This window comes from Stenella coeruleoalba (genome assembly GCF_951394435.1).
Source record: "Stenella coeruleoalba genome assembly, chromosome: 17".
Classification (NCBI taxonomy): domain Eukaryota; kingdom Metazoa; phylum Chordata; class Mammalia; order Artiodactyla; family Delphinidae; genus Stenella; species Stenella coeruleoalba.
Genome location: NC_137163.1, coordinates 67,432,086 through 67,457,430, shown reverse-complemented (window position 1 = coordinate 67,457,430; position 25,345 = coordinate 67,432,086). Strand labels below are relative to the sequence as shown.

Here is a 25,345-nt window from a genome sequence, read left to right as displayed (position 1 = left end):
ACCCGTTTTCTTTGTACACTTGACAAAATTTATATTGACATGTAATGATCAAGTAGTGTGATGGACCACTACATAGATTTATATTCTGTCTACATTATATCTCAAAATTTTATATTTTAAGAAAATAGTTTTAAAAGTCCTCTGTGTATGTATATGTCATATTATATGAAAAATTCATAGCACAATTTAATCCTGTTTTTAAAGATTTAAGTTATATTATTTTTATGATGTAATATATCATTTGAATAATAGGGTAATGATTTCAGCATGTTGACAGTGAATCTGTTTTATTCAAAATTTCATTGGTTTGTCCTTTGAGTGATCTTACTTGCTTTTGACATATTTTTGTTTTACAATAGGGCGTACGATTATATTGCCGTCTTCATAGTCTATTTACTCCAGTGATAAGGTGAGTCTAGTTTCTAAGTTCTGGGAGGTTAAATGGAAATATTTATATTGCATATTAGATAAATATTATTAAGCTGGAACTTAACTTATTTTGTTTTTCTTCCCAAAGTGAAAATTTTACTTTTAAAGATTAAGTCACAATTTATCTGAAAATTTTTCTGAGGCTCTAATTATACCATTTCTTCTACTCTTTTTATTCTGATTTCTAAAATTATTTGCCATTAATTCATAGTAAATTACAGGCTTGATTTTGAAATGATCCACCTTCAGTTAATATTTAATAAATAATAGTTGGCTGGTTGGTAGAAGATTTCAAAATACTGTTTACTATAAATATTTACCATTATGGTTATTTGTATAATAATTTTTTTCATTAGACTGTGTAATCAAATCTTGGATATGTATTTTATTTCACAATATTTTTTTAATCATCTTTCATCCAAAGAAAAAATTTTGCACTTGAAAATTAAGAATTGACTTGGAGTTAATAATTATAATTTTCTCATTTTTTTTCTGTACCATGTTTTAACTTCTGAAGAGATGCCTTTTTGTTTTTTAAAGAGACATCAGGATTCATTTTCAGTTTATCTCTTTAGAAAAACAGCAGAAAACTTTGAGTTCTGTGTTATGATTACTAACAGAGATCATCAGTACTTTTGTAATATGCACTGGTATACACTAAGTAGTAGGATGTAATGTAATGTAAAACTAATTTCAGATGGCCAGATGTCATTTGGAGTTTATTGACTAAAACATACTTTTTGGAACAGAAAAATGAACATACTATTTCTAAAATGAATATAGAGGCTTTTCAGTCGTGTCTGTAGAATCCAAACGTTTGATGGACAGTGTTTCTGTTTTTCACTCTGCTTTCCAATTCCAAGGAAACGCAGAGCTTAAAAAAAAAAGATTCCAAAAGTTGCTGGTCAGCGTTGGAATGCCCACACTGCAGGTCCCGAAGGAGAAGACAGAATTTTACCTATTACTCCTGAAAATGCCCTGTCCACTTTCACAAGCAGGCTTCACAAAGTAAAAAGAGGGGAAAGGAACCAACATTTGTTGATTCTCTGCTATATTCCTGGCACAGGCACTCTGTGAATATGTTGGATAATGTAATGCTAAAAGATGGTTCGATACTTAAGGTTTTTTTCTGCTAAACTGATAGAAGACGATACTGGATAATTTTTTCAGGCCACATGTGTATGTATATGTAGGTTTCACATGTGAGAAAATGTGTTCTGAAAATCTATTTTAGCCATGTGGGATTTCTTATCAAGAAAGTTACATTCTGAAAGAGCTGATAAGAAGGAATTGTTCTTTGGCTAGAAATGACGATGGTTTATGAATTGTGCAAGGTAAATTTACGAGAAAAAAACCCATAAAACAGATGGAATGTACGATAGTCATGTGTGAACTCAGCTTATGAAAAGAAAAATGACTTGGGTGAAGAATCCACAGACCCACGTGTAGTCTATAAAAGACTACCCGGTCCTTCTTATTGACACATGGAAACCAAGATGAAATGGGTGATGAGGTATCAGAAGGAGGGAGGTAGACTTAAAAAGATTTTTAAAAATCTGCTCTTGATTACTGGCTAACTAGTTCATTCACTGTTGAACTCTCAGAAATTTCATTCATGTTTCAGGGAGCTTTTTATGAAAATGGATGAAATGATGTCAATATTAATTGTAAACTACTGACAGAAGCTCAAGAACCATGAATATAGCCAGTAATTATTTGTCACGCCAAGTGGATTGCAGTTTGGATTTTTTTGACATGTTGAAAAGACTGTCGTTTTCTCATTCCATTTTGATCCAGGCCCGCAAAGTAAATGAATTACAGGTTTCCACCCTTGGGGCCTTATTCTGATCATGAGCACTTTGTTGGTATCTAACTAGACTTTGAAACGTTTCTCAGAACTGGGAAGTCTGCAGAAAGGAGAGTCTGCTGCGGAGAGCCAGGATTCCCGGGGCTGCCTGGGGATGCAGCGTGGCTGAGTCCGTGCTCTGATCAGACAAAATGAATAACGAGGTTCTCGGTGTGTTTCCCTCAAGACAGGCCTCAGGTCTCCCACTACAGCTGAGCCTAACGAATAATCCTCTGGGGCAAATCGTGCCTTCCTGGAGAACTCAGGAGCAGAAATACAAGGGGTTGCTTTATTTCCCGTACTTTGAGGAGATTTTTCGTAGACTCTATCTTTTTTTTTTTTTTAAATTTTATTTTATTTATTTTAAATATTTATTTTATTTGAAGGTGCACTGTGACTCAGACAGTCCCCACGATATTCTTCCTTGTTCCCAGGTTCTCCACGTGACGTTTCTGCTTTTTTCCTTTTCAATGTACATTTCTCTCGGTCTTGTATTTTTTTTTTTTTTTTTTGGCGGTACGCAGGCCTCTCACTGTTGTGGCCTCTCCCGCTGCGGAGCACAGGCTCCGGACGCGCAGGCCCAGCAGCCATGGCTCACGGGCCCAGCCGCTCCGCGGCACGCGGGATCCTCCCGGACCGGGGCACGAACCCGCGTCCCCTGCATCGGCAGGCGGACTCTGAACCACTGCGCCACCAGGGAAGCCCCGTAGACTCTATCTTGATTTAAAGGGAGGGAATTCTATTTTATTCTTCTTTTACTAATGAGCTATTGTATTTCTAGCCAAGTTATTACCAGGTAACATAGCATTAACAATCAGTTTGGATATAGGAAAATGTGAAAGAAGAAATGTGCTGTTTTGGTATCCTTGTGGGTTTCTTCTTCTGGTGTGAGCTGGTGAAGGGAGTTTTCAGGTGTGTACACCTTGTAAAGCTGTCTTATTTACACATAAGTGGGACAGTCAATTCAAATTACAGTGAGTAAACTCTTCTGTTGCCCAGTGATACGAAATGAAATGGTTCCTTGTGCTTACTTGTCCTCTTGCTTAATGTTTTTTCTTTCTCTTTCCTTTATAGAGATAAAGATTACCACTTAAGAACCTACAAATCTGTGGTTATGGCCAACAAGCTGATAGACTGGTTAATTGCACAGGTAAATAGACAAATAGAAGTGACTGAGTTACATTCACTGCTGCTTTAGACTTTGAAGTGATTTAGGTACTTTTTAAAGCTCCCACTTGCCAATGAGACAGTGAAATAACTTGACCAAGTTCATACAGCTAAAATGAAGCAGAGTTAGGATTTGAACCTGGATCATCTGACTTCAGAGTCCCAGACTTGATTTTTATGCAATATTGTCTTTCAAGAGGAAGGTGTTTCTGGATTCAAAAATATCATCTGAGATCCGTCAAGAAACGAAGTATAATTTAAATAAATGTGCATGTACTAAAATTATTTGTATGTTTTGTTCACTGATTTGTTTTAAGGTATCTGGTTTTTAGTCCTAGCAGGTTATTCTAATCTCCCTGTGCCTTCTTCTCTGTTAGATAATAATTGTGTTTTGATAATATGAGCTTTACTTCTCTGAAATGGATTGAAATTTCCAATTAGTGTGAACAGGGGAGGGTGAATGGGTGAATGCAATAAGATGTATCATTTACGTATTGCCCTATGTGTATGGCTAGAAGCTTTTGCAACTGAGATCTGCCCTACTTTTCATGCTAATGGTAACGCTTGTCCTCCTAATGCAGCTGTAAACTTTATAAGCCCATAGGTAGACAGCATCACAAAATATTTACCCCTCTCCACTGGCCCACTCTCAAGCTTCACTCCCCTCCCCCCCCAAAAAAAATACAGTATCCATCTGCATACACTGTAAATAGGAAAGTATAAAATTTGTTGTGATTGTTGTTCTGCTTCTTAGAATGTGGGAACTGATAGCTGGTATTGAGAAAATGTTATATGCAACTCAAGGCATCTAGCCCATCATAATAGATATTCAAATATAAATTTATTTAAATGTTTTATTGTGCTAGATCAAGTAATAAATAGTCAAATGTTTTCCAGGGATTAAAGAAAAGGCTAAGAAAACTGATATCCACTTTGACAGAACTTACTATTTTGAGAAAGGAGATATTGCTTGGTTGAAATGTTGTCATTACATTTGGATATTTGAGTCAATTTACTTTTCTGTTATTGAAGAAATTAGCCTACCTCCTTTGTTGCAAGTGGATAATAACGTTTGATGCTCAGTCATAGAAATGTTTATTTTTTGTTTCAAATATTAACGTTTAATTCCCATTTGATTCATCTGTGCACACACATTTTGAGATTTTTATTTTTCATATTAACTTCTACACTATCCAAGACCCCCTATTTTTGCATTTTATGGCACTTAGATTTATTTCATCTAGAAATTAAGATCTTAGATTAAACCAAACAGTTCTTTTTCGATAAAACCCAAATCCCTATGTCCAGGGGGTTGACTAGTGTGAGAGCCTTTTATAACACTATGGTCAGTGTGTGTCATTGGGATTGGTTCTATATTTGGTAACAGAGTTGGAATTTCACCTAGAAATTAAGCTGTTAACAGAATTCACATGAATTCTTGTACTATATGTTGATTATATGAGAAAACCGAAGAAAGTTTCTTTGAAGCAAAAGCTGATGTGGAATAAATATTTAAAGTTCTGACTCAGGAAGTCAGTTATCACCTTTTTTTTTTTTTTTTTCCTCTTTGGCACGTTTACTTTCCAAGTGTGAATATTAGAAGACTAAAATAAGTTGCTCAAAAAACGGACCAAGTTGCAATTCTTTTTTTCTTCAGGTTTTCTTAGTGGTCTGTTATGACAACGTCTGTAGAAATTGTACGTAATAGAGATTGAAATGGACTGGGATTCAGGTAATCTGGTGTCTGATGACAGTTCTGCTGATAAGCAGTTCTGCAAACGATTGAGTCACTTAATCTCTCTAGATTTTATTTTCACAGCTGTTTTCTGCTTACTGGACTAGCAGTATATGTCAGCTCTTCTCTGTCACTTAAGCCTTATGAGTCTGATGGTGTAAAACGTATCCAAATGTACGTATCAGACCTGATTAACTCTAGCTTCAGATTAGGACAATATGGGCTGGCTGTGAAAAGCAAGACATGGTAATGGTATGATAAGAGAAGGATAAGTTACAGTTCTTAATCTAAGATGAAAAAGAGATATTTTAAAAGTAAGGGTCTCTTTCCACCAAGGCTCTCAACTGATAATAAAACTTAATTTCTAGCATTGACCGGGACACTGAGTTGACTTGGAGAGCTTAAGGGGACCAAATAGAGAACTGACTCCAATGTGATAGTCCATGTGTTGTTTGGAGTATAGCCTAGATCTGATAGCTTTTGGATGATGGTACTTATTATATACCATATTTTAAGTGACTAAGTTCTTCACCAGATTTGAATTGCTGGAGGACAGGGAAGTATTTTTTTGTTTGAGTGCTTTACTCTCTGTAGCACTTGGCACACTTTGTGGCAGAAAAAAAAATCTTTTGAGTGAATTCATAAAAGTTACGTAACAGCTATATTTTGAAAAGGGTACAGATGCGTTGTCCAAAGATACAGATTATACATGTCTTGTTAGTTAACAGGATTAGTGAGGGGTGGAGTTGTCACAGCATGAGGCGGCGCTTGTTTTGGTCCTGGATAGACGGATAGGTAGAATTTAAATGTGTGAAGGGTAACAATTGGGGGGGGTCAGCTTGACAAGAGTGAAGGTGACCCCACCTTTGGAAAATGAGGCTGGAGGGGTAGAATGAAGTTAGGATTATGGGAGGCCTGGGAAGCCCAACAGAAAATTTTGATATTTTACGATCATTAAAAAAGAGAGTCAGTGTAAAGTTTTGGAACATGATATTCCTGTGTAAGGAAGTTTAATTCTATAAAGGCAATAAGTTAGAGAAAGTACAGGAAAAAATTATGGCAATTTAGAAGTGAAATGAAGAAACACTGGGTTAGGGTGTTGAGATAGAAATGAAATAGAAGCCAGAGAGAAGAGGGGATGGATTTGGTAGAGTATTGTACCTAAGAGCTAAAACACAGGACTAGGAAAAATGAGATAATATGTAAGAAAGCACTTCTTAAACTGTAAAACATACAACTGTAATGACATATAGACACACATACATACATATACACATATATATTCACATGCAGTCGGCCCTCTTGGGATCTACGAGGGATTGGTTCCAGGACCCCTGAAGATACCAAAATCCACAGATACTCAAGTCCCTTACATAAAATAGAGTAGTATTTGCAAATAACCTCCCATGTACTTTAAGTAATCTCAAGATTACTTATAATACCTGATGTAATGTAAATGCTGTGTAAACAGTGTCTGGTCCTGCAATTCAAGCTTTGCTTTTTGGAACTTTCTGGATTTTTTTTCTCTGAATAATTTTGATCCGTGGTTGGTTGAATCTTCAGATGCTGAACCCGTGGTGACAGAGGGCAGACTGTATATGAATTCATACTTAAATGAATAAAATAGATGTTTTCTAGATAAAAATCATAACAGAAGTTTGCATTGGGCTTTCTTTTGGGGATCAGTTATATGAGCTGATTTTTTTTTTTGGCAAGATAGAGAAAGAGAAGCTTGCATTTGCTGACTTCACTGAACAACACACTCTTAGGGTCTTACGAGTCACCCTAGATTAGTAGGTTTCTTTGGGGGTACTTAAAGAGCAAGGCCATTTTGTGGAAGGGAGGTGATAGCTGAGATCACGCATAATAATTTTTACTTAGCAAGTTTTATTTAGTGAGTTTTCAATATGTAGGATATTTCCTTGATACATAATTGCGATATAAGATCAAAGAAATAAGAGAAAGGGATCATTTGTGATAGCAATACATTTTAGTTACCTATGTATTTTTCCTTTTAAATAAGACATGATTTTTCTCAAGAAGTATGAAATCTTTATTTTTTATGTAATGTCAGAAGAAGATATTTTCATAATCAAGTGAATGTTTTATAACCCTTAGATGGATCGTGGCCTTATGAAAGCAGCGTCTGTCCTAATGTATGAATGGCTTTGTCAGTCCAGTGCTGAAATGTCAAACGCGGTTAAGATGCAGCAAAATCTTCAGTTGCCTATTAACTTGTACAGGGCTTTTGTGGTTAACAGGGGGATTGCCGCACCAGAGAAGAGGCAATGATATTTGGCGTTGGACTCTGTGACAATGGATTTATGCACCATGGTAGGGATCGTTATTGTGGAAGCTTACAGATGTATTTCACTGTTTTGTTTTGTTAGGACACTGGGAGTGTCTCAGTGTTCCAGGGAAGTCATCTGGAGACAAACCAGCAAGACTGTCTGGGTCTTGCCGTGTGTCCCTGTTGGGTCACCACGTCTGCATTCAGTGTCACTTTGGTGCCTTTGCTGTGTCTAATGACTCTTATCTACCAGTTGCCATTACTTCTCTTCTGTTTTTCTAGACTGATCCCAAAAAACCAACAGCTTGAACTAGAAGTTTCTTAAAAAAAAAAAAAAAAAAAAGCTGATATATCTCTTTGAAACTATTTTAGGTCAGAGCCATGTTTTTTTTTTTTTTGAATGCCAGTATATATTAAAATGATTAAACGAGAGCATTTAATCTGAACATTTATTGTTATTTTTAGAAAAATGCTTTCAAAATTATCTCAGAGAACAAAATTATAAATCTCTGGAAAAAAATCTGTTTCTTTTTGGCTGCTAATTAAAGATTGAATTTCTTTCTTGTTTGATGACTTCATTTCCCTTCAGTTTATAAAAATAATGAGACTTAGTTTTCCCTCTCTATTCATACCATCTTATAGATTCCATAAACCCAAACAATCTCTTTTCATTGTTAATATTTGCATATGTGTATATTTGATAGCTCTTGTACCTATTTGTCAATTACACTCAGAAAGTTGTTACCTCTTTCCAAAGAAAAGAAGTACAGCAAAAGTTTACAGCGATTTTGAGAGCATCCTTGGTTATCGTATATTCCTTTGGGAATTCCATTACATTCTAGTATCTCTGGACCACTGTATGAGCTGTGATAGGGGAAATATCTGTCTTTGAAGAGCCAACAATGGAATGGAAGGAATGACATCATTATAGGGGATTAAAACTATAATATCAACCTTCAAAGGTTTTGATTATTTTTCTCTTGAAAGTATCAACAAGCAGCAATTTTATCTAAATAGTTTTTTTAAAATATTGAGTTACAGTAAAGGTTTTCCCTACGAAAGTCTCTGTCAGTAAAGCACAGCTAGTTCCGCTCATTCCTGGCCTTACTGATGTTCTCTCTCCCTGCCTTTAGACTGACTGTTTGGTGGAGGAAAACAGTAGTAGCAGAAACACCATGTGAGTTTTGGGAAACTGCTTAGGTCATGTAGGCAAGACGTAACTCGATCTCAATTATATCCTCATTTCTCTTGTCACCTACAACTTGTGTTACCTTTTAATTTGTGGTTGGTAGTTTCATTTGTTAACTCACGTTGCCAACCAGTCCTTCATTCAAAGGTCAATTCATACATACAGCTAGTCAACAATTGTGATTTGGACCTCTGTTAAAATAATGAAATCAAAGAGCTGTCATTTTTGGTTGCCTACTATAAGCCAAGTTATTTACACTTATTACCTCATTTTAGTTTTGTCCAACATTATGAAGAAGGTTTTACTGCCTGCATTTTACGGGTGAGGAAACTGAAGTTCAAGGAGTTTAAGTAACTTTCCTAGTGTTTCACCCAGAATCAGTCCCAGACCTGGAATTTGAGCTCCGGGTCTGTCTTATGATAAAGCCTAACATTCTACTGTGCCCTGGGACTGCAGGTCTTAGATCCCGGACTCAGTGAATCAACCTGTCTCAAAAAGTATGCTTTAGGGTATAAGGGTAGATAAGGAGAAATAGAGAAGATTTCTCTTTTAAGACACTTTGACAGTTGTCAGGTCCTCACTGAGTACAAATTCTTTCTATTAGTATTTAGCTTTATTTTTAAAAAGGCTAACAAAACATATACCTTATATCATGAGAGCGTGCCAGGAAGCTTGGGGACTTTGGGGGGAAATATTAATGTTCAGATAAAAGGGAAGAAACTGACCTTTGCAGAAATAAGTTTATTTGAGAATAATGTTTTTACAGAAAAGAACTAGGAATTAGTGGGAACTAAAATCACTTTTCACCCAGAAGATATCTTTCTGGTTTGAAGGGTTGGAATAAAAGCGACCACAGTGGGAATTGCTCACACACATAAGGGCAACAGTTAACCCATTTGAATTTTCCCATAATTGTGCAGGATATTAAAAACAGAAATGTTTTTGTGTTTTTAGTTAAAATGTTTACTACAAATTCGAAACAGTGTAGGTTTCTGTGTTTTGAACTGCATACATTTTTTGATTCAATATAATCTTTGACTTAAAGTTGGGTTTTAATCTGGAAAGGTGGCAGACTTGGTTAAGAAAAAAACGTTAACAATGAAAAATATATTACTTGTTTTAAAAATTCAAAATTATTTAGGTAATAGTAATCTAAAGGAAACATTGGCTTGAAATTATAGCAAGAAATAAAAAAGGGTTATTGGGATATTTGTGAATGTAACTTGTTCTAGGTGATGGGACGGGGTATTAATTTACTGAAGGGTCTGTCAGTATGGAAACGGAGGTCAATTTGGGGATAATTGAAACAGTTTGAATCTCTCTCTGTTTCCATAGTCCTTGAAAAAAGTGAATTCAAAGACGAACCCTTACTTTTCCGCTTTTTTGCTGATGAGGAAATGGAAGGATCAAATATGAAACATCGACTGATGAAACATGACTTAAAAGTTGTAGAAAATGTTATAGCCAAATCATTATTGGTAAGTTTGTTACTGTGCTATGCAGGTTTTCTTCTTGATTAGCCATTAACAGGAGATTACATAAACGTGTTTGACAGCGATGCACCGTATTATTTCATTCTGTTTGATTTGTAAGTTTTTTCATAGTTGTTTTATTAATAATGTTAATATTTTGCATTTCAGATTAAATCCAATGAAGGCAGCTATGGTTTTGGGTTAGAAGACAAAAATAAAGTTCCAATAATAAAGCTGGTAGAAAAGGGGTCTAATGCTGAGGTAATGTAAATTAGCATTTTTATTTAACTTTGTCCGTGACATACGAACATAAAAGTTTTAAACAAAGTGAAATCAGCCTTTAAGTATCTTTATGGAAAATAATGTTTCTGAATAATCTTATTCTGAGGTTCTTTTAAATACTGTTGGATTCGTGACAGAGGTTGTCTGGGTACTTAAGGATAGTGGGAGGAGGTATTTTAGAGATCTACAGCTTGACTGTCGACCTCCTAGGAGTCCAGGTGGCTTATTCCATGTCTGATTCTAGCCTGCAGCCCTGTGGAGACAGCATAGGGTGGGACTGTATTGTGTATGTCACATGATCCTTCCATTAAATCTAGGGCTGTATCTTCTATTTTCCTATCACTTTTGACTGTCTTATTTAAGTACAACTTCCACCAGTAAAGCACATGCTTTCGTTTATTTTCTTATTGGGTTAATGCCGATAAATTGATTAATGTACTCTCACCTTACCAGACTTTTAAACAGAGGAATCTCCTGATCATTCATTCATTCAGAAATGTTTATTTAGTGCCTGTTACGTGATGAGCAGCGTTCTAGGCTCTGGTAATACAGCAGTGAACAAAACAAAGTTCTCTGCCCTCATGGAACGTACCTTCTAATGTTATATCCCAAGTATGTCAGGTTAAAAGTATACCTACCTCTGCCTGGCTTATAAAATGCTTAATCCTCAAGCAAATGTCTCAATATATAAATTTTTAATAAAGAATGAGAAAATGAATGAAGCGTGGCTTTTAACTTTGAGCCCGTTTAAAGTTAGTAGCAAACTGTCACTTACCCGATTTGCTGACGCCCAAGGTCTCTGTCTTTTACCAACCTCGTGCCAGACAAAGCTCTATGTACAGCATATTAATTTCAAACAAAATAACTCTGCTCAGCCCATACTCTGTTGGTGGGCCTGGCCAACAAATGACTGTTTGTATTATTTTCTTTGATGAGGAAATGTTTCCCCCAGTCATTTTCAGAGGGTGTTCTTGGAGCCCAGCTTCATCTGACTCTGCCACCAATAAAATGCCCTCTCCCGGGTTTTCGTCATTTGGCTGGTAACCAAAACAGTATATAGTTTATGGGCAGTAGGGTTGGTTAAGAAGATTGGCCTGGTTGGCGTGGAGAGATAATGTCTTCCTTGTCATCTTTCCAGCATCTTGTGATCTGTGCCTGTTGGAGCTCTTCCTTGGTTCCAGGCCATTTCTCTCTCCTGCCCTGTGGTCCCCTATGCTATGTCAGGCTAGAGATGTATATTTGGTTGTTATCCATTTCTATATACAGGTTGAAACTCCCTCAGTTATTTGGATATAGATAGAAAACACAGGCAAAAAACTTAACCTGGGGTTTGACTGTAGTTAAAAGGATGAAATAAGAACTATAAAATATAATAGAAAAAAGGGTTACAGGAGAAGTACAGTGTTAAGTCCTGGAGGGAGGGAGGAGAATTTCAGTAGAGATGCGTGATCAAATTTAAAAGTAGGTCAAAGAGAATAACTGTGTTACCTCTTCCACAGTTCTGTATTGTGACATTGTATGAAAACATTGCAGATGTGTTAAAATGTCAAAATCTCTAAGTTCTAGACCCTTTCAGATTCTAATTCTGTGAAAAAATAGGTTCCTTATTAAAATAAAATTTGATTTTTTTTTTTTTTTTTTTGCTGTTTCTCTCCTAGATGGCTGGCATGGAAGTTGGGAAAAAGATTTTTGCTATTAATGGTGACCTGGTTTTTATGAGACCTTTCAATGAAGTGGATTGCTTCCTGAAATCATGCTTACATAGCAGAAAACCTCTAAGAGTTCTTGTGAGCACAAAGCCAAGAGAGTAAGTTGTATAATTTATGTGCGGTTTTTAAAAAAATTAGACATAGGTGAATAAAATAGAAAAGTTAAGAGTGAACATCTGGAATTAAGCATCTCACTGCTTGGCACATTTAAACGTCACCAACATTACTGATACTGGTCTGTAGATAATGGGAAAAAATACATTGCTTATGATGGTTAAATGCTTGCTACTTAAATCAGGTAGTTTCAACAGAATAATATTTTCCTTTTGATGCCCCAATTTTTCTGCTCTGGGTTGGGTTGAGTTTGATGATGAGTGAAGAAAACTAGTAGAACACTTGGCAATGAAAACTTTATTCCGCCATGTTCAGCTCTAAGAATTTCAGGGACTATGATACCATTTATGATTAAGTGCTCATAGGAGATGGGATCAAACCTGGCTGACAGACACTTCCATGCTTTCATGTACTTAGTAATATGTCCATTATTTTTAAAAAATATGTCTATCTACCTATGATTAGAAAAAAAACCTTATGTTTATTATAGAAAAGTTAGCGAGTACAGGTTTTTCTAAAGGAAGACATTTTCTTATAATCATATTATCCATAAATGACCATTGTTATTTTTTTGAAATTCAGTGCTAGTTGATTTTTCTAAGTATTGACACACGTACATACAATCAAGTATTTATAAAATGGGAACATGATTAATGATCTGGGGGGGTTGAAAAAAATTAACAAGATATTATGGATATACTTGGAAAACATTAGCTTTTTGTCTGCAAATCATTGGTGGTCTCGTGTTCCTGTATTAGATTTCCATGATTTGTTTAACTAATTAATTAACTGAGAGAATATATATAAAGTGCTTAGCATAATGTCTTAATGTACTATGATTATATCAATATTACTCTTTAAAATTGAAGTATATTATTTTAATAGTAATAAGCAACTTCATTAATTTGAAGGTAAATGAAGGTTACCACTTCAGAAACAAAAAGGTTTAACTACTTATAAAAATATTCTAAGTATATATGGTATAGTATTCTTCCCTACCTTAGTATATATTTTCAGCAATAGCTGGGTCCATCATTTATCTTAAGAGTTAAAGTGCAGTGTAATGGGCTGGATTCTGCAGTGTCATCAAGGTAGAGGCTTTAGCTTCTACCCACAGCTTACCAAGGGGTCTGAAGGAGTGAGAGTGACTCATTAAAGTTAGTAATTTAGGAAGGCTTTGAGATACAGGGCAGCAAATAACCATGACAGTGTCTTCTCTCTAAACCTAATTATGATCTATTAGTCACCCTTTCTCCAACCCTATCTAGAATGAGGCTTATCTAGTTGCCAACCTCTGGACAATTTGAGGGCATTTAAAAGGAAAAGGACAGATTGGAAAAGACTAAGGCAGTAGTATTCCGGAGCAATCATTAGTAAGCTAAAGGCCCTCTCCACAGCCCCTTGCCCCCTGATTTAACCCGGCAAATACTTTTCACTGATCATAGACATTTCAATTTAGAGGACTTTGAAGTCATCAGCTTCAATACTGAATAGAAAGGGGCAGATCCTCAGTCCTAGAATTAATTGCTAGGTGAGCAGGGTTGGAACCTGGGTCTTTTCACTCTTCCCTCTGTGTTTGCTGCACAGTATCTGAAACCCGATATCTCCCGTCCAGGTTCAAGCCTCTCTTTCACCATTTGCTTACTAATTGTGTTGCTTCAACAAACTCATCCATAAAAAAGGGGGATAATAAGAGTGCCTATGTCACAGGGGTGCTAAGAACATTAAACAAATCTAGGTTTGCTGGGACGAAGTGAGAGAGTGGCATGGACACATATACACTACCAAACGTAAGGTGGAGAGCTAGTGGGAAGCAGCCACACAGCACAGGGAGATCAGCTCGGTGCTTTGTGACCCGCTAGAAGGGTGGGATAGGGAGAGTGGGAGGGAGATGCAAGAGGGAGGAGATATAGGGATATATGTATATGTGTAGCTGATTCACTTTGTTATACAGCAGAAACTAACACACCATTGCAAAGCAATTATACTCCAATAAAGATGTTTTAAAAAAAAATAAATAAATAAAATGTATTGGGCACCTATGAGGTGCTGGGTACATTATGAAAGGTAGCATTAAATAAGAAAAAAAAAAACCTATTCAGGTGTTCCGCACGCAGTATGTATTCCAGTGATGTTATCTGTGACGCTTATCTATTCTCATTTTATTTTTTTTCACTGCTTCTTTATTACATCAAGAGCACATTTTACATTTTATTTCAAAACTGTTTTGAGGATGGAGTACTCAGTTTTTTCCTTTTTATTTTTAATTTGTCTGAAGTATTACAACCTTTCCTTTCATATGTCCTTATTCTAACATATGATTCCTATAAATCATTCTCATATTTTCTTATAATAGCTACTTATAATTTATGTAGTATCCTGTTTGGGGGGAAAAAGGCAAAATACGACGGGTAAATACAACAGAATTTTTCTTTTGAACCTAGCTGTATTTTACACTTGATAACATCAAGGAATTTTTCAGAAGGCTTTGTGGCAGATAATTTAGTGCACTTATTTTCCTACAGGAAATGAGCATTCCTCTTGTATAAATTTAATTCTTCTTTTAATCGTATAGTGGTCCCAGCAGGGGAATATGTTTTCCAAAGGTCGTTTTATGAAGAGAGCCCAGTATTATGAACAAAATGCATCTCACGGTGCTCTGTATAAATTTTGTTAAGAAAAAATATCATCATCTTCTTGAAGATTAGAGTAAGATCAGCCTTGCTTAGCAATATAAGATAGAAGACCTTACTCAGAAAGAGTTTTGAGAGTTCACTATGAATTTTTCGCAGTCCAAAAGCAACAATAATTCACCATGGCCAGAAAGCTCCAAGTTATTTCAGCAAAAGTGAACTCTCATTCGTAACATAGAGAAGCATGAACTACCTCTGTTTTTGGTTTCATGCTCAGAAGATGTATTTATTCCCTTTTCTTTTCCTCAGTCAGTTCTATCTTCCATCTTCCAGTGTACCTTTGACACACAGTAGTGCCAAGGTGATGTTCAAAGGAAGCAGATACAGCCTTATCCATCAAAGTGTTTAATTAAGGATACAGGATGAATTAGTTCCGTGACCTCTGTGCCACCAATATACAGATCACTTCATAGTGTGTAACCTAATTTATAATAACATTTTCAGGCTTGCCTAGAACAGACAGTTTGCATTTCTATCACGGAATGCCTGAATGCCTGCTGGGGTTATATTTTATTTTATTAATTTATTTATTTTTGCGGTACGTGGGCCTCTCACTGTTGTAGCCTCTCCCGTTGCAGAGCACAGGCTCCGGACGTGCAGGCTCAGCGGCCATGGCTCACGGGCCCAGCCGCTCCGCGGCACGTGGGATCTTCCCGGACCGGGGCGCGAACCCGTGTCCCCTGCATCGGCAGGTGGACTCTCAACCACTGTGCCACCAGGGAAGCCCCGGGGTTATATTTTAAATTGCGGGGCCAGCCCCTGCGTTCAGCCCTAAGGGCAATGTATGGCTTTCTCAAGTTTTCTAGATGCAGTGTTGCTCTTTCATAGACTGCAAATAAGTGCTGTTGTACCTAACTTCTGATACTGTCTAATGTGCCCTTGAAGTGCTGCCAACCTTTAGTTCATGATTAATTCATCATCTTTTGGAAAACACTTGTTTCTGGGGTGTCAAGGGCCATCCATCAGAATGTACTGGGTTGTATTCATTTGTCTTTGCTCTCTCTGGCAGTTTATTTAAACTCATTTTTATTGTTATGATGTTCCGTCTTGCCTTGTATTCTCTGCTTTTCATGGTTGCTTTCTGATTTCTGCCTTCCTTCCGTGGAGTAGTTCGTTGATTACTACCAGTGGGACATCCGTCCCTGGTTTGCCATGACGGCTGACTCAAGGTCTCCATCTCTTCATCTTCTTTTCCATGTGGATTCATTAAAAATACAGCTTTTCGGGCTTCCCTGGTGGCGCGGTGGTTGAGAGTCCGCCTGCCGATGCAGGGGACGCGGGTTCGTGCCCCGGTCCGGGAAGATCCCACATGCCGCGGAGGGGCTGGGCCCGTGAGCCGTGGCTGCTGGGCCTGCGCATCCGCAGCCTGTGCTCCGCAACAGGAGAGGCCACAACAGTGAGAGGCCCGCGTACCGCAAAGAAAACCAGAAAACAAAAAATACAGCTTTTCTTATTCTGGTTTACCTTTTGGTGTGTTATCCTTTTAAAATTCCACTGAATAAACACAAAATTTAATCATATTTGTTAAATTCTTTTGATATTGTGTTTGACAGATCTGTTCTTTAAAACCAGCTCTTTGTTGTCGCTCTTTGCTGAAGCTCCCAACAGGTAGAAACGTGTGAACCCTGTGTTTCTTTTATATTAATTTTAACGATGAGGTTTTGCAGCGCACTGATGCCTTCTTTGTCAGAGTAAACTAAGGAGAGAAGCGTCCGTTTTACTAAGTATTTACATAGTTCACAGCGGGGCAGCTTACCAGAGCTTTCTCTTTTCGTCTCCACTGACACCCTGCAAAGTAATGTTAACATCATCATCTTTCCGTGGAAACTGGCTCAGTTAAGGAGTTCTTCCAAGTTATCCAACTATGAAGTGACTGAATCAAGATTCAAAGCGAGGTTTGTCTGACCCCAGAGCCTTTGTTCAGGATATCCTACACAACGACTGTGTTCCGTGGAGGAACCCAGGGTGACGTGCCTGCTCTGGGCGCCTGGAAGGGCACCCGCCATGCTTGTCCAGCCCAGTGTCTTTCACACGGGAGACTATGATACGTATTTACTGAAGGACTGAATAAAGGTGTGGACAACTATTGTTTCAACCAACTGTGGTGTTTTAAAATCATCTCACCTTATTTTTGATTGGCTTTAGGACAGTGAAAATCCCAGATTCAGCGGAGGGACTTGGCTTCCAGATCCGAGGATACGGCCCTTCGGTGGTGCATGCGGTGGGAAGAGGTGAGAAATCCACCCCGTGTGGTAACCAGCTTGCCAGCAGGTTTGGATACTCCCTGCTGAGCAACAGTATGTTTAAAAGTGCATAGTCATGTTGCTGTGAATTTTCTCACTGGTATTTCTACTGTATTAGCTCAATGATAGTATATTTCTAAAGCAGTATTTTCAAAAAAGCTCTTCAAATTGTAAGACATATTTATCATTGTTAAAAATTCATAAGAGAATGATGCTTCCCAATCTCCCTTTTCTGCATGCTTTAGTTTAATCAAAGGATATAATGACTTTAAGGTTTTGTATTTTTCTCTGACGGCAAATTATTATATTTTTGTCAGCGATTCAAAGATGTGAGTGTTTGGGCTTAAGAATGATCTGTTTCCTTTATATAATGTCTGTTGCTATATGATTACTTTATTACTTTATTCTCATAAGCCATGCATTTTATAAAGCATAGAATGCATTTTAAATTAAATAATTTATGTGACCCAAAACTTAGGTTTCTATTTTATTCTCTTTTTGTTTGATAGGCAAATCAGCCTTTGATATCTCTTGTTAACATATGTACTTTTAAATTTTATGCTAACACTAACGTGATTTAAGGGAATAACTGTTAGATCCCACATTGCTGACCGTAGTAAATAAATTGCTGCTGTAGCAAGAAGGATCACTAAGCATGCGAAGCCACGTGTTTATCTTAACAAGAGACATACATGCTTTTCGTAACTAAGATATGTGCACTGCAGAGCATCTTAACATGATCACTCCAATATTAGACTGGAAAAATTTGAGAGGACATTGCTATCCGAATCACATTTATCAAGAATATACTACCTAGACCCCTATTAGGTTATGAAATTGCTTTCCTTAGTGTATGTATGATAAAAATTAATCTTATTTCAAAACTTGTCTTTTTGCTCAGAATTTTAAAACACATAGATTAATAGACATTTAAAATGTGTCCAGTAACTCATTAAAATTATAAAACTGAAATGGGATTCATTGCATACCGAAATGGGATATTTGATACATCAAACATCTCCTTCATTTTCACTAAACCAAAAAGGAGCCAGTCACATTATTGATACTATGAAATAACCGAAAACCTAAGTGAATCAAACTGTGCCTGTTTCCCTATTACAGTATCTTTTAAAGAGCAGGGTTGTATTTTGGGAACTTAATCATAGGGTAGGGCCAATTCTGGTTACTATGCTTTTTGCTTCTGAAGAGTAAAAGAAAGACTCATGTGCTTTTCCTTTCGAGTGTATATTAAATATGGTATCAGTCTGTGGTTTCCTTTTGCACTGTAATTTTGCCACAAGAAAAAGAAACTTCTTTCCCATTTTTCTTCTTCAGCCCTTTCCCATGGTCACACACTAGAGCATATCAATAATGGGACTTTCACCTGTGGAATCTACAATTCTAATATGCCGTTTTCTGACTACAGTCTCTTTTTTGGGGTCTCTTATCTGGTTGCTTTAAAATTTGGTTGCTTCTTCAATAAAAAATGGTAAACAGAATTCCGTTGGGACCTCCAGTCTCGGAATCCTTCTCCTTTTCTCCCGGTTAATTATATCCCTCCAAGTGCCACTTCCTTCCTTAGCCAGCTTTATCCCCGTGGTGGAGCACTTCCATCACTCTTCTTCTCAGCATTGTTAGGGTCCTCTCATCCCTGTCTCTCAGGTGCATCCAGGGTCCTCTTGTGCTTATCCCTCAGGTGCATCCAGGCCACCTTATTTCAGCTTTGGATAAACCTAACTACATTCATTGCTTTTTCTCCTGAGCAGCTAGGAAAAATCTATCATGGATATGGAATTAGTATCATCCCAATTCACTGTCTTGTCTTTTACTGAGCCCTGTCACTACTCAGCAGTCTTTTTATGTGTCTGATCAGCTGTCTCTTTTTCTATTCATTATTGCCTCCTGTCCCCCATGATGACTTCCTTTTTCACCTCACAGACATATTCAGGCTCCCAGGTATGAAGGCCTCCAAGTCCCACTCCTTTTTTTTGCACACGTTGTTGGCTGTTTTACCATCACCAATTTTTCTCCTAGTCTAGAGGAAGAGGTCTTCCATTTTCCCCTCTGGAGTTCAAGGTTAATATCCCTACAGATATTCTAGAGCCCACCCCTTCAGATACCTCCTCTGGGGTATTACACTGTCAGATATTCCGATTCCAGAATTTTCAATGTTTCTCTTCACTGGATTACTATAGTAGGGGCTATAAACATGCTCAGTTGTTTCTCATTGAAATAAACAAAGAAACAAAACTGTCTTAAACTGAACAGCAAATACAAAACCTGCCCTCTTCCCTTATTTTCCTCTCTAGATCCTTGCTACACAGAGTGTGGTCCACAGACCTACAACGTTGGCATCACCTGGGAGCTGGTTAGAAATGCAGAATCTCAGGCCCCATCTAAGACTTACTGAATCAGAATCTGTATTTTAACAAGATCCTCAGATGATCTGTATGCATGTCAAAGATTGAGACCCTTTGCTCTAGAGTAATGCTCTCAGAACTTACTTTTGTCCTGCCAAACTTCCTGAAATGCTGGTCTTTATTTTGGCTGGCCCTTCCTCACTTCCTATTTGAGTTTTAGCCCAGGGCTATAGACATCTCCTCCCACCTCCTACCCATGTCTCCAAGAGTAACCCATGTCTTATAAGAGTAATCATGGACTTAACTGGAAAATACAATGGACATTGAGAGTTCTTGTCTTAATTGAATATTCTGTTGCATTTGTTTAAACTGACTGCTCCCGTTGGCCTAAAACGTTCATTATCTTGATTTCTGAGATGGTACTTTTCAGATTTTTCTCCTACCCCTCCTCTGCCAGCTCTTCATCTATTGACCCCTGAACTGTTGGCACTCTCTTCTCTTCTTTGCCTTCTTGTTCTCCGTAAACAATCATATTGACCCTCTTCGCTGGGGATTTCTAAATCTCTTTCTCCCGCCCAGATCTCTTGAGTTCTGTAGCCTAGATCTAATTGTTTATTAAACATCTCCACCTAAACGCACCTTTGGCACCTTAAGAAACCCAGTATTATCCCCAGCTGAACTTTTTATCTATTCTCTGAAGCTGCTTTACCTTCTGTATTCTCTCTCTCCGTCTACTCAGCCACTGAGTCCGAAGGCACAGGAGTGATCCTGAGTGCGGACTAGAGCCTTGCCGTCAACACCATCATCAAACATCAGAAACTTGATCTCGTTCTCCCCTTTATAATTCAAGCTACGTTAATTCCATCCTGGGAATTTGCACTGGATGCTTGCTGTGATTTTGATTTTTGACTTAAACTCCGATGATCCATCCTCTGCGTAGGCGGGGGTTGGGAGCGATCATGTCACTTCCCTGCTTAAAATTCTTAAATGTTTTTCCTCTTGCGTGTATAGTAAGGTTCACGCTCAGGACTTCACGCAAAGCGCACAGAGACTTCACAACCTGCCTCTGCTTTGCTCTCCGGTCTCTCTCACCCACTTGCATTCTAAGCTCACACTGACTGCTCCTATGGTCCCAGATGTCCAGGTTATTCTTGACTCAGTGCCTTTTTTCAGGCTCTTTTTCTTCTTCTTCTTCTTTTTAAAAAACTTTTATTGGAGTAGAGTTGATTTACAGTGTTGTGTTAGCTTCAGGTGTACAGCACAGTGAATCACTTATATATATACATACATCCACTGTTTTTTAGATTCTTTTCCCATATAGGCCATTACAGAAGGCTTGAGTACAGTTCCCTGGGCTATAGAGTCCCCTGTCCTTATTAGCTATCTAGTTCATATATTGTAGTATGTATATGTCATTCCCAGTCTCCCAGGGTATCCTTCCTTGCCACCACCCCCTGGTAACCATAAGTTTGTTTTCTACATCTGTCACTCTGTTTCTGTTCTGTAGATAAGTTCATTTGTACCCTTTTTGTTAGATTCTAGGCTGTTCTTTCTGCTGCGATTCTCCCTCCCTCCCTCAAGACTCAGCTCAATCCAGGAAAACCACTTAATATTTCTGGGAGTGAATTTTAGTGAGAAGAAATGTATACTGTCTTTTTGAATATAAATTCTGTTCTTTAAGATGTTTAATAATTCCTTCATGGGAGAAATTGCTTACAAAGGAAAGCTCTTCTAACATACTTATGATGAGTTTTATAATCATTGATGTTAATTATGTACATTGTATTTAGCAATGGTGCTTTGTAAATGTTGATTTGCTCAGAATATCAAATAGTAATGATTGGAAGGTTCTGAAAATCTTAGCTCACCTGTTAGGATATGCCACTATATCTCTGCAAATAAATGGTGGACAGTTGATGTTTTCTGATTAATTTTATTCTCCACAAATTGTCTGGTTCCTGACCCTTTGTACATATCCTGAAGTCTTGTTTTTCTTAGCAAATCCAGTCCACTCCTACTTGCTAATTGACTTGATTTTTTTCCTTAAGAATTTCTTTTAATTGTTGGCATTTTAAAAAATGAAAGTGAATACTGTTTAAATATTTAGAGATTTTGTAGACTAAAGGAAGTGTAAAAAGGCCTGAATTTCTGGCTTTCTCATTGTGCCATTATATATGCATGTTTAGAAAATTAGATCGATTAGACATTTGAAAGGGAAAATAACTGATTAGCATTATGAAGGTTTCTTCACAGTATCTCTTCAAACTGCTTCTTCAGGGGGTGGGAAGATATTTGTTCAACACAGTTTGAATGGCCAGTTAAAAAGCAGGGAATTTTTTTTGCGGTACGCGGGCCTCTCACTGTTGTGGCCTCTCCCGTTGCGGAGCACAGGCTCCGGACGCGCAGGCTCAGCGGCCATGGCTCACGGGCCCAGCCGCTCCGCGGCATGTGGGATCTTCCCGGACCGGGGCACTAACCCGTGTCCCCTGCATCGGCAGGCGGACTCTCAACCACTGCGCCACCAGGGAAGCCCAAGCAGGGAATTTTTGAGAGGGCATTGCCGTCAGAGCCAGATTCATCAAGAACATGCTAGCTAGATGTTTATCATATTTCAAAATTGCTTTCCTTACGGTATATGGGATAAAAATGAATCATATTCCTAAAATTAGTTTTTGGCAGTTTTCTCATTTGTATTTAAAGGAACCGTGGCCGCAGCTGCTGGTCTTCACCCTGGACAGTGTATCATCAAAGTAAATGGAATCAATGTCAGCAAAGAGACACACGCCAGTGTTATTGCCCATGTCACGGCCTGCAGGAAGTACAGGAGACCAACAAAGGTAAACTACCCTTGGCTGGTGTAGCTGTGATCACACACTTGCACAGAAGGCCCCGGGGACAGCATGGGATAGTGCCAGGGCTGTCTGTGGTTTCCACTGCCAAGTTCACGTTTAAGTGCAGAACTTTCAATCGCATAATGCTTGTTTTATCTGCATAATTAGTTATAGTCGATTCTGCTTCAATGGCCACATTTTGCTGCTACAGTATCATCACCAGTTTAAAAAGTGCTCTGGGCTAGTTTCATTTTCATTGTGATGAGTTTTCAAATAGCTAACTGTTTCTCAAATTGAAATCCAAAGGTCTTGACTCTTGTGATTGCCTTCGAATCTATAATGGTCAGCTGCGCCTCCATCTGTATATATGAATTATTGCTGCTTACACTGTTTATTATAAAACTTCTGTGAAAAAGAAAAAATTGGGGGTTTTATAGGGTCTGTGATTGACTGTTGGATATATTTTTATTTAGGTAGCTGGATTTAGCTTTTAAAAGAAAATACCAATATGTGTTTGCCGTTACTTAAAATCTTAAGCACTGTCCTCTGATCCAAAGTTTAAGTGCTGTACAAAAATAAAATTAGAATCCTAATTGATAAGTAAAGCGTATTATCTCATGAGATACAAGGGAGTGTTGGATTATAAGAGAAAATTCTCTCAAATTAATTAACTGAGTGCAAAAGGAATTTTAAAGGACAGGCTTTCTGTTTTTTTCTGTCATGCTCGGTGAGGGACTCTTTTCTAGATTTGAGTATATGACTTTGTGTCCAAAACAGAAAGATGAGTGGCTCTTTTCTCCTAGGCCAGGACTGACATCCTGCAAAATACTGAGCCCACAAGAAAATAGCTGATCAATTTTGCTTACTAGTAAGGTCAAAAGAGCACAGCAGATTGGAATTCACACGTAGAAGCGTAGGTTATTTGGGTTGACAGTAGTTTAATAAATAAATATTTATTGAACTGTATTAGTAAATGAAGTTTTAAAAAGATACTACTTAAATGATCAAATTTTCCCCCTTCTATCAAAATTTTAAAAGGTAGCCAAATTGATTTGAGTTTCATTTCTTTTCATTTCCCCTGTCTTCCTTGTTGGAGAGGTGTTGATCAGTGAAATAATTAAGAAAAGCACTAAATGGACAGAAAAATTCACTAAGTGAATAACATGCTCTATTGGGTATCCATTGCCACAAAACAGACTGTCCCGAAACGTAGTGACTTAGAACAACAGTGATTAATTGTTTCTCTTGGTTCTCCGGGTTGACTGGGTGTTGGTTCCTGTGAGGGCTTCGTCCTGATGTGGCTTTGTTCTGCTGGGAACTGACTAGTGCTGGGGTTCCCCTCCTGATGTCCTCTCACTCCAGAGCCCCTCCACCTGGCCTTCCTTTCCATTCCTTAGCAGAATTCTCCTTTCTGCACGGTATCTGGGTTTCAAGAGGGAATATTACAGGCAGTCAACTCTTTACATCATGCTTGCTACTGCTCTCCCTTTGAAGAGCCAGATCACGTGACCAAGCCCAGGATGAGTGTAAGAAGGAGCTACACAAAGGTGTGGACTCTGGGGAAGTGGTTACTTGGAGGTCACAACAGGTCACCAAGGTGTACTTGAATGATTAAATGTTAACTAGCATTTTAATGATGGATAGCAATATAATAATCAAACGCAATTGTGAAGTTAATACAAGAGAAAAATGGATAGTACAAATTATATCACACTTCAGTCATGTAACTCAGCTTATCATCTTACCTAGGAAAAGTACAAACATTAAAGTAGTAATGCAACCCTGAAAGCAGTACTTGGTAGCCATTTCATCTCTCATTTATCTAAGTAAGACAGGAACTGCTACTTCAATGATAATATAGGATGATTTATGACGTGGAAGGATTAAAAGATAGTTATATCAATTGGGAACCCCATGAGATGAAAGGTGTTCTTCCAATTTTCTTATTGGTTTGACTCACAAAAACCATTAAATGTGTTGAAACATATGTGACTGTTAGGAGAGCATTTAAATCATTTGTACAATTATAGACCATTGCTTCTTCAGAAAAGTGCCCATCTAACATTTATGTAAAAATGTAATTTATAATTCATTTTGAGATAGACTTGAGTCATTTAAGACATTTGGGAAATACATCTTATTTAAAAGCCTATCTATCGTTGGAAGAAAAAATCTCAAGCTTAGAAAGTTTGTCAGTTTGTTGAAAAATATATTTTTTTAGTTTTATCATCCTATCAGTTTCTCACTGACCTATTAATCTTTTTTAAATTTATTTATTTTAATTTATTTATTTTTGGCTGTGTTGGGTCTTCATTGCTGCATGCAGGCTTTCTCTAGTTGTGGCGAGTGGGGGCTACTCTTTGGTGCGGTGCACAGACTTCTCATTACGGTGGCTTCTCTTGTTGCGGAGCATGGGCTCTAGGCACGCAGGCTTCAGTAGTTGTGGCTTGTGGACTCTAGAGCGTAGGCTCCATAGTTGTGGCCCATGGGCTTAATTTCTCCATGGCATGTGGGATCTTCCTGGACCAGGGCTCAAACCCATGTCCCCTGCATTGGCAGGCGGATTCTTAACCACTGCCCCACCAGGGAAGTCCCTGTTGAAAAATAATGCCACCGACTTTCTATTAGTTTCTGACATTGATTTTCCTTCTCTTTCAAATGTTATTGTATTTTATTGTATTTAAACTAGAAGAATAAGTAAGATTGTCAACTCTCCTTTTGAAGCAGGTTTATGAAATGGATATGCATTTCAGGAAGCACTAATACCTCTGAGGTTTCTTTCTCCCCCTCATTTCCAGCAAGATTCCATTCAATGGGTTTATAACAGCATTGAGAGCGCTCAGGAAGACCTTCAGAAGTCTAACTCCAAACCCCCAGGAGATGAAGCAGGGGATGCTTTTGACTGTAAAGTAGAAGGTGGGTTCCTCCTTTTTCTCCTCATTGCCCCATAGTATTCTTTGTCCTTGTGCCATTGCCGCATCCCAG

General features: G+C 37.8%; 1 protein-coding gene across 9 annotated transcripts in view; it reads left to right on the top strand.

The window, feature by feature from the left end:
* PREX2 (phosphatidylinositol-3,4,5-trisphosphate dependent Rac exchange factor 2) overlaps nucleotides 1-25,345 on the top strand; it is a 359,933-nt gene that overhangs the window by 126,717 nt on the left and 207,871 nt on the right. For 6 of the 9 annotated variants that reach the window (XR_013824731.1, XR_013824732.1, XM_079902440.1 and 3 more), the window contains 9 exons: nucleotides 360-409; nucleotides 3,350-3,425; nucleotides 7,439-7,511; nucleotides 9,992-10,134; nucleotides 10,297-10,389; nucleotides 12,069-12,217; nucleotides 17,072-17,157; nucleotides 22,209-22,366; nucleotides 25,159-25,276. Coding sequence is in view for 7 of the 9 variants with exons in the window: in XM_079902440.1 (XP_079758566.1) it covers nucleotides 360-409; nucleotides 3,350-3,425; nucleotides 7,439-7,511; nucleotides 9,992-10,134; nucleotides 10,297-10,389; nucleotides 12,069-12,217; nucleotides 17,072-17,157; nucleotides 22,209-22,366; nucleotides 25,159-25,276 (946 nt within the window). In the remaining 2 variants the exon portion in view is untranslated. Of the gene's footprint in view, nucleotides 1-359; nucleotides 410-3,349; nucleotides 3,426-7,438; nucleotides 7,512-8,600; nucleotides 8,645-9,991; nucleotides 10,135-10,296; nucleotides 10,390-12,068; nucleotides 12,218-17,071; nucleotides 17,158-22,208; nucleotides 22,367-25,158; nucleotides 25,277-25,345 lie in introns of those variants that run through there. The other 3 variants (XM_079902442.1, XM_079902439.1, XM_079902444.1) reach the window with 2 other exon arrangements.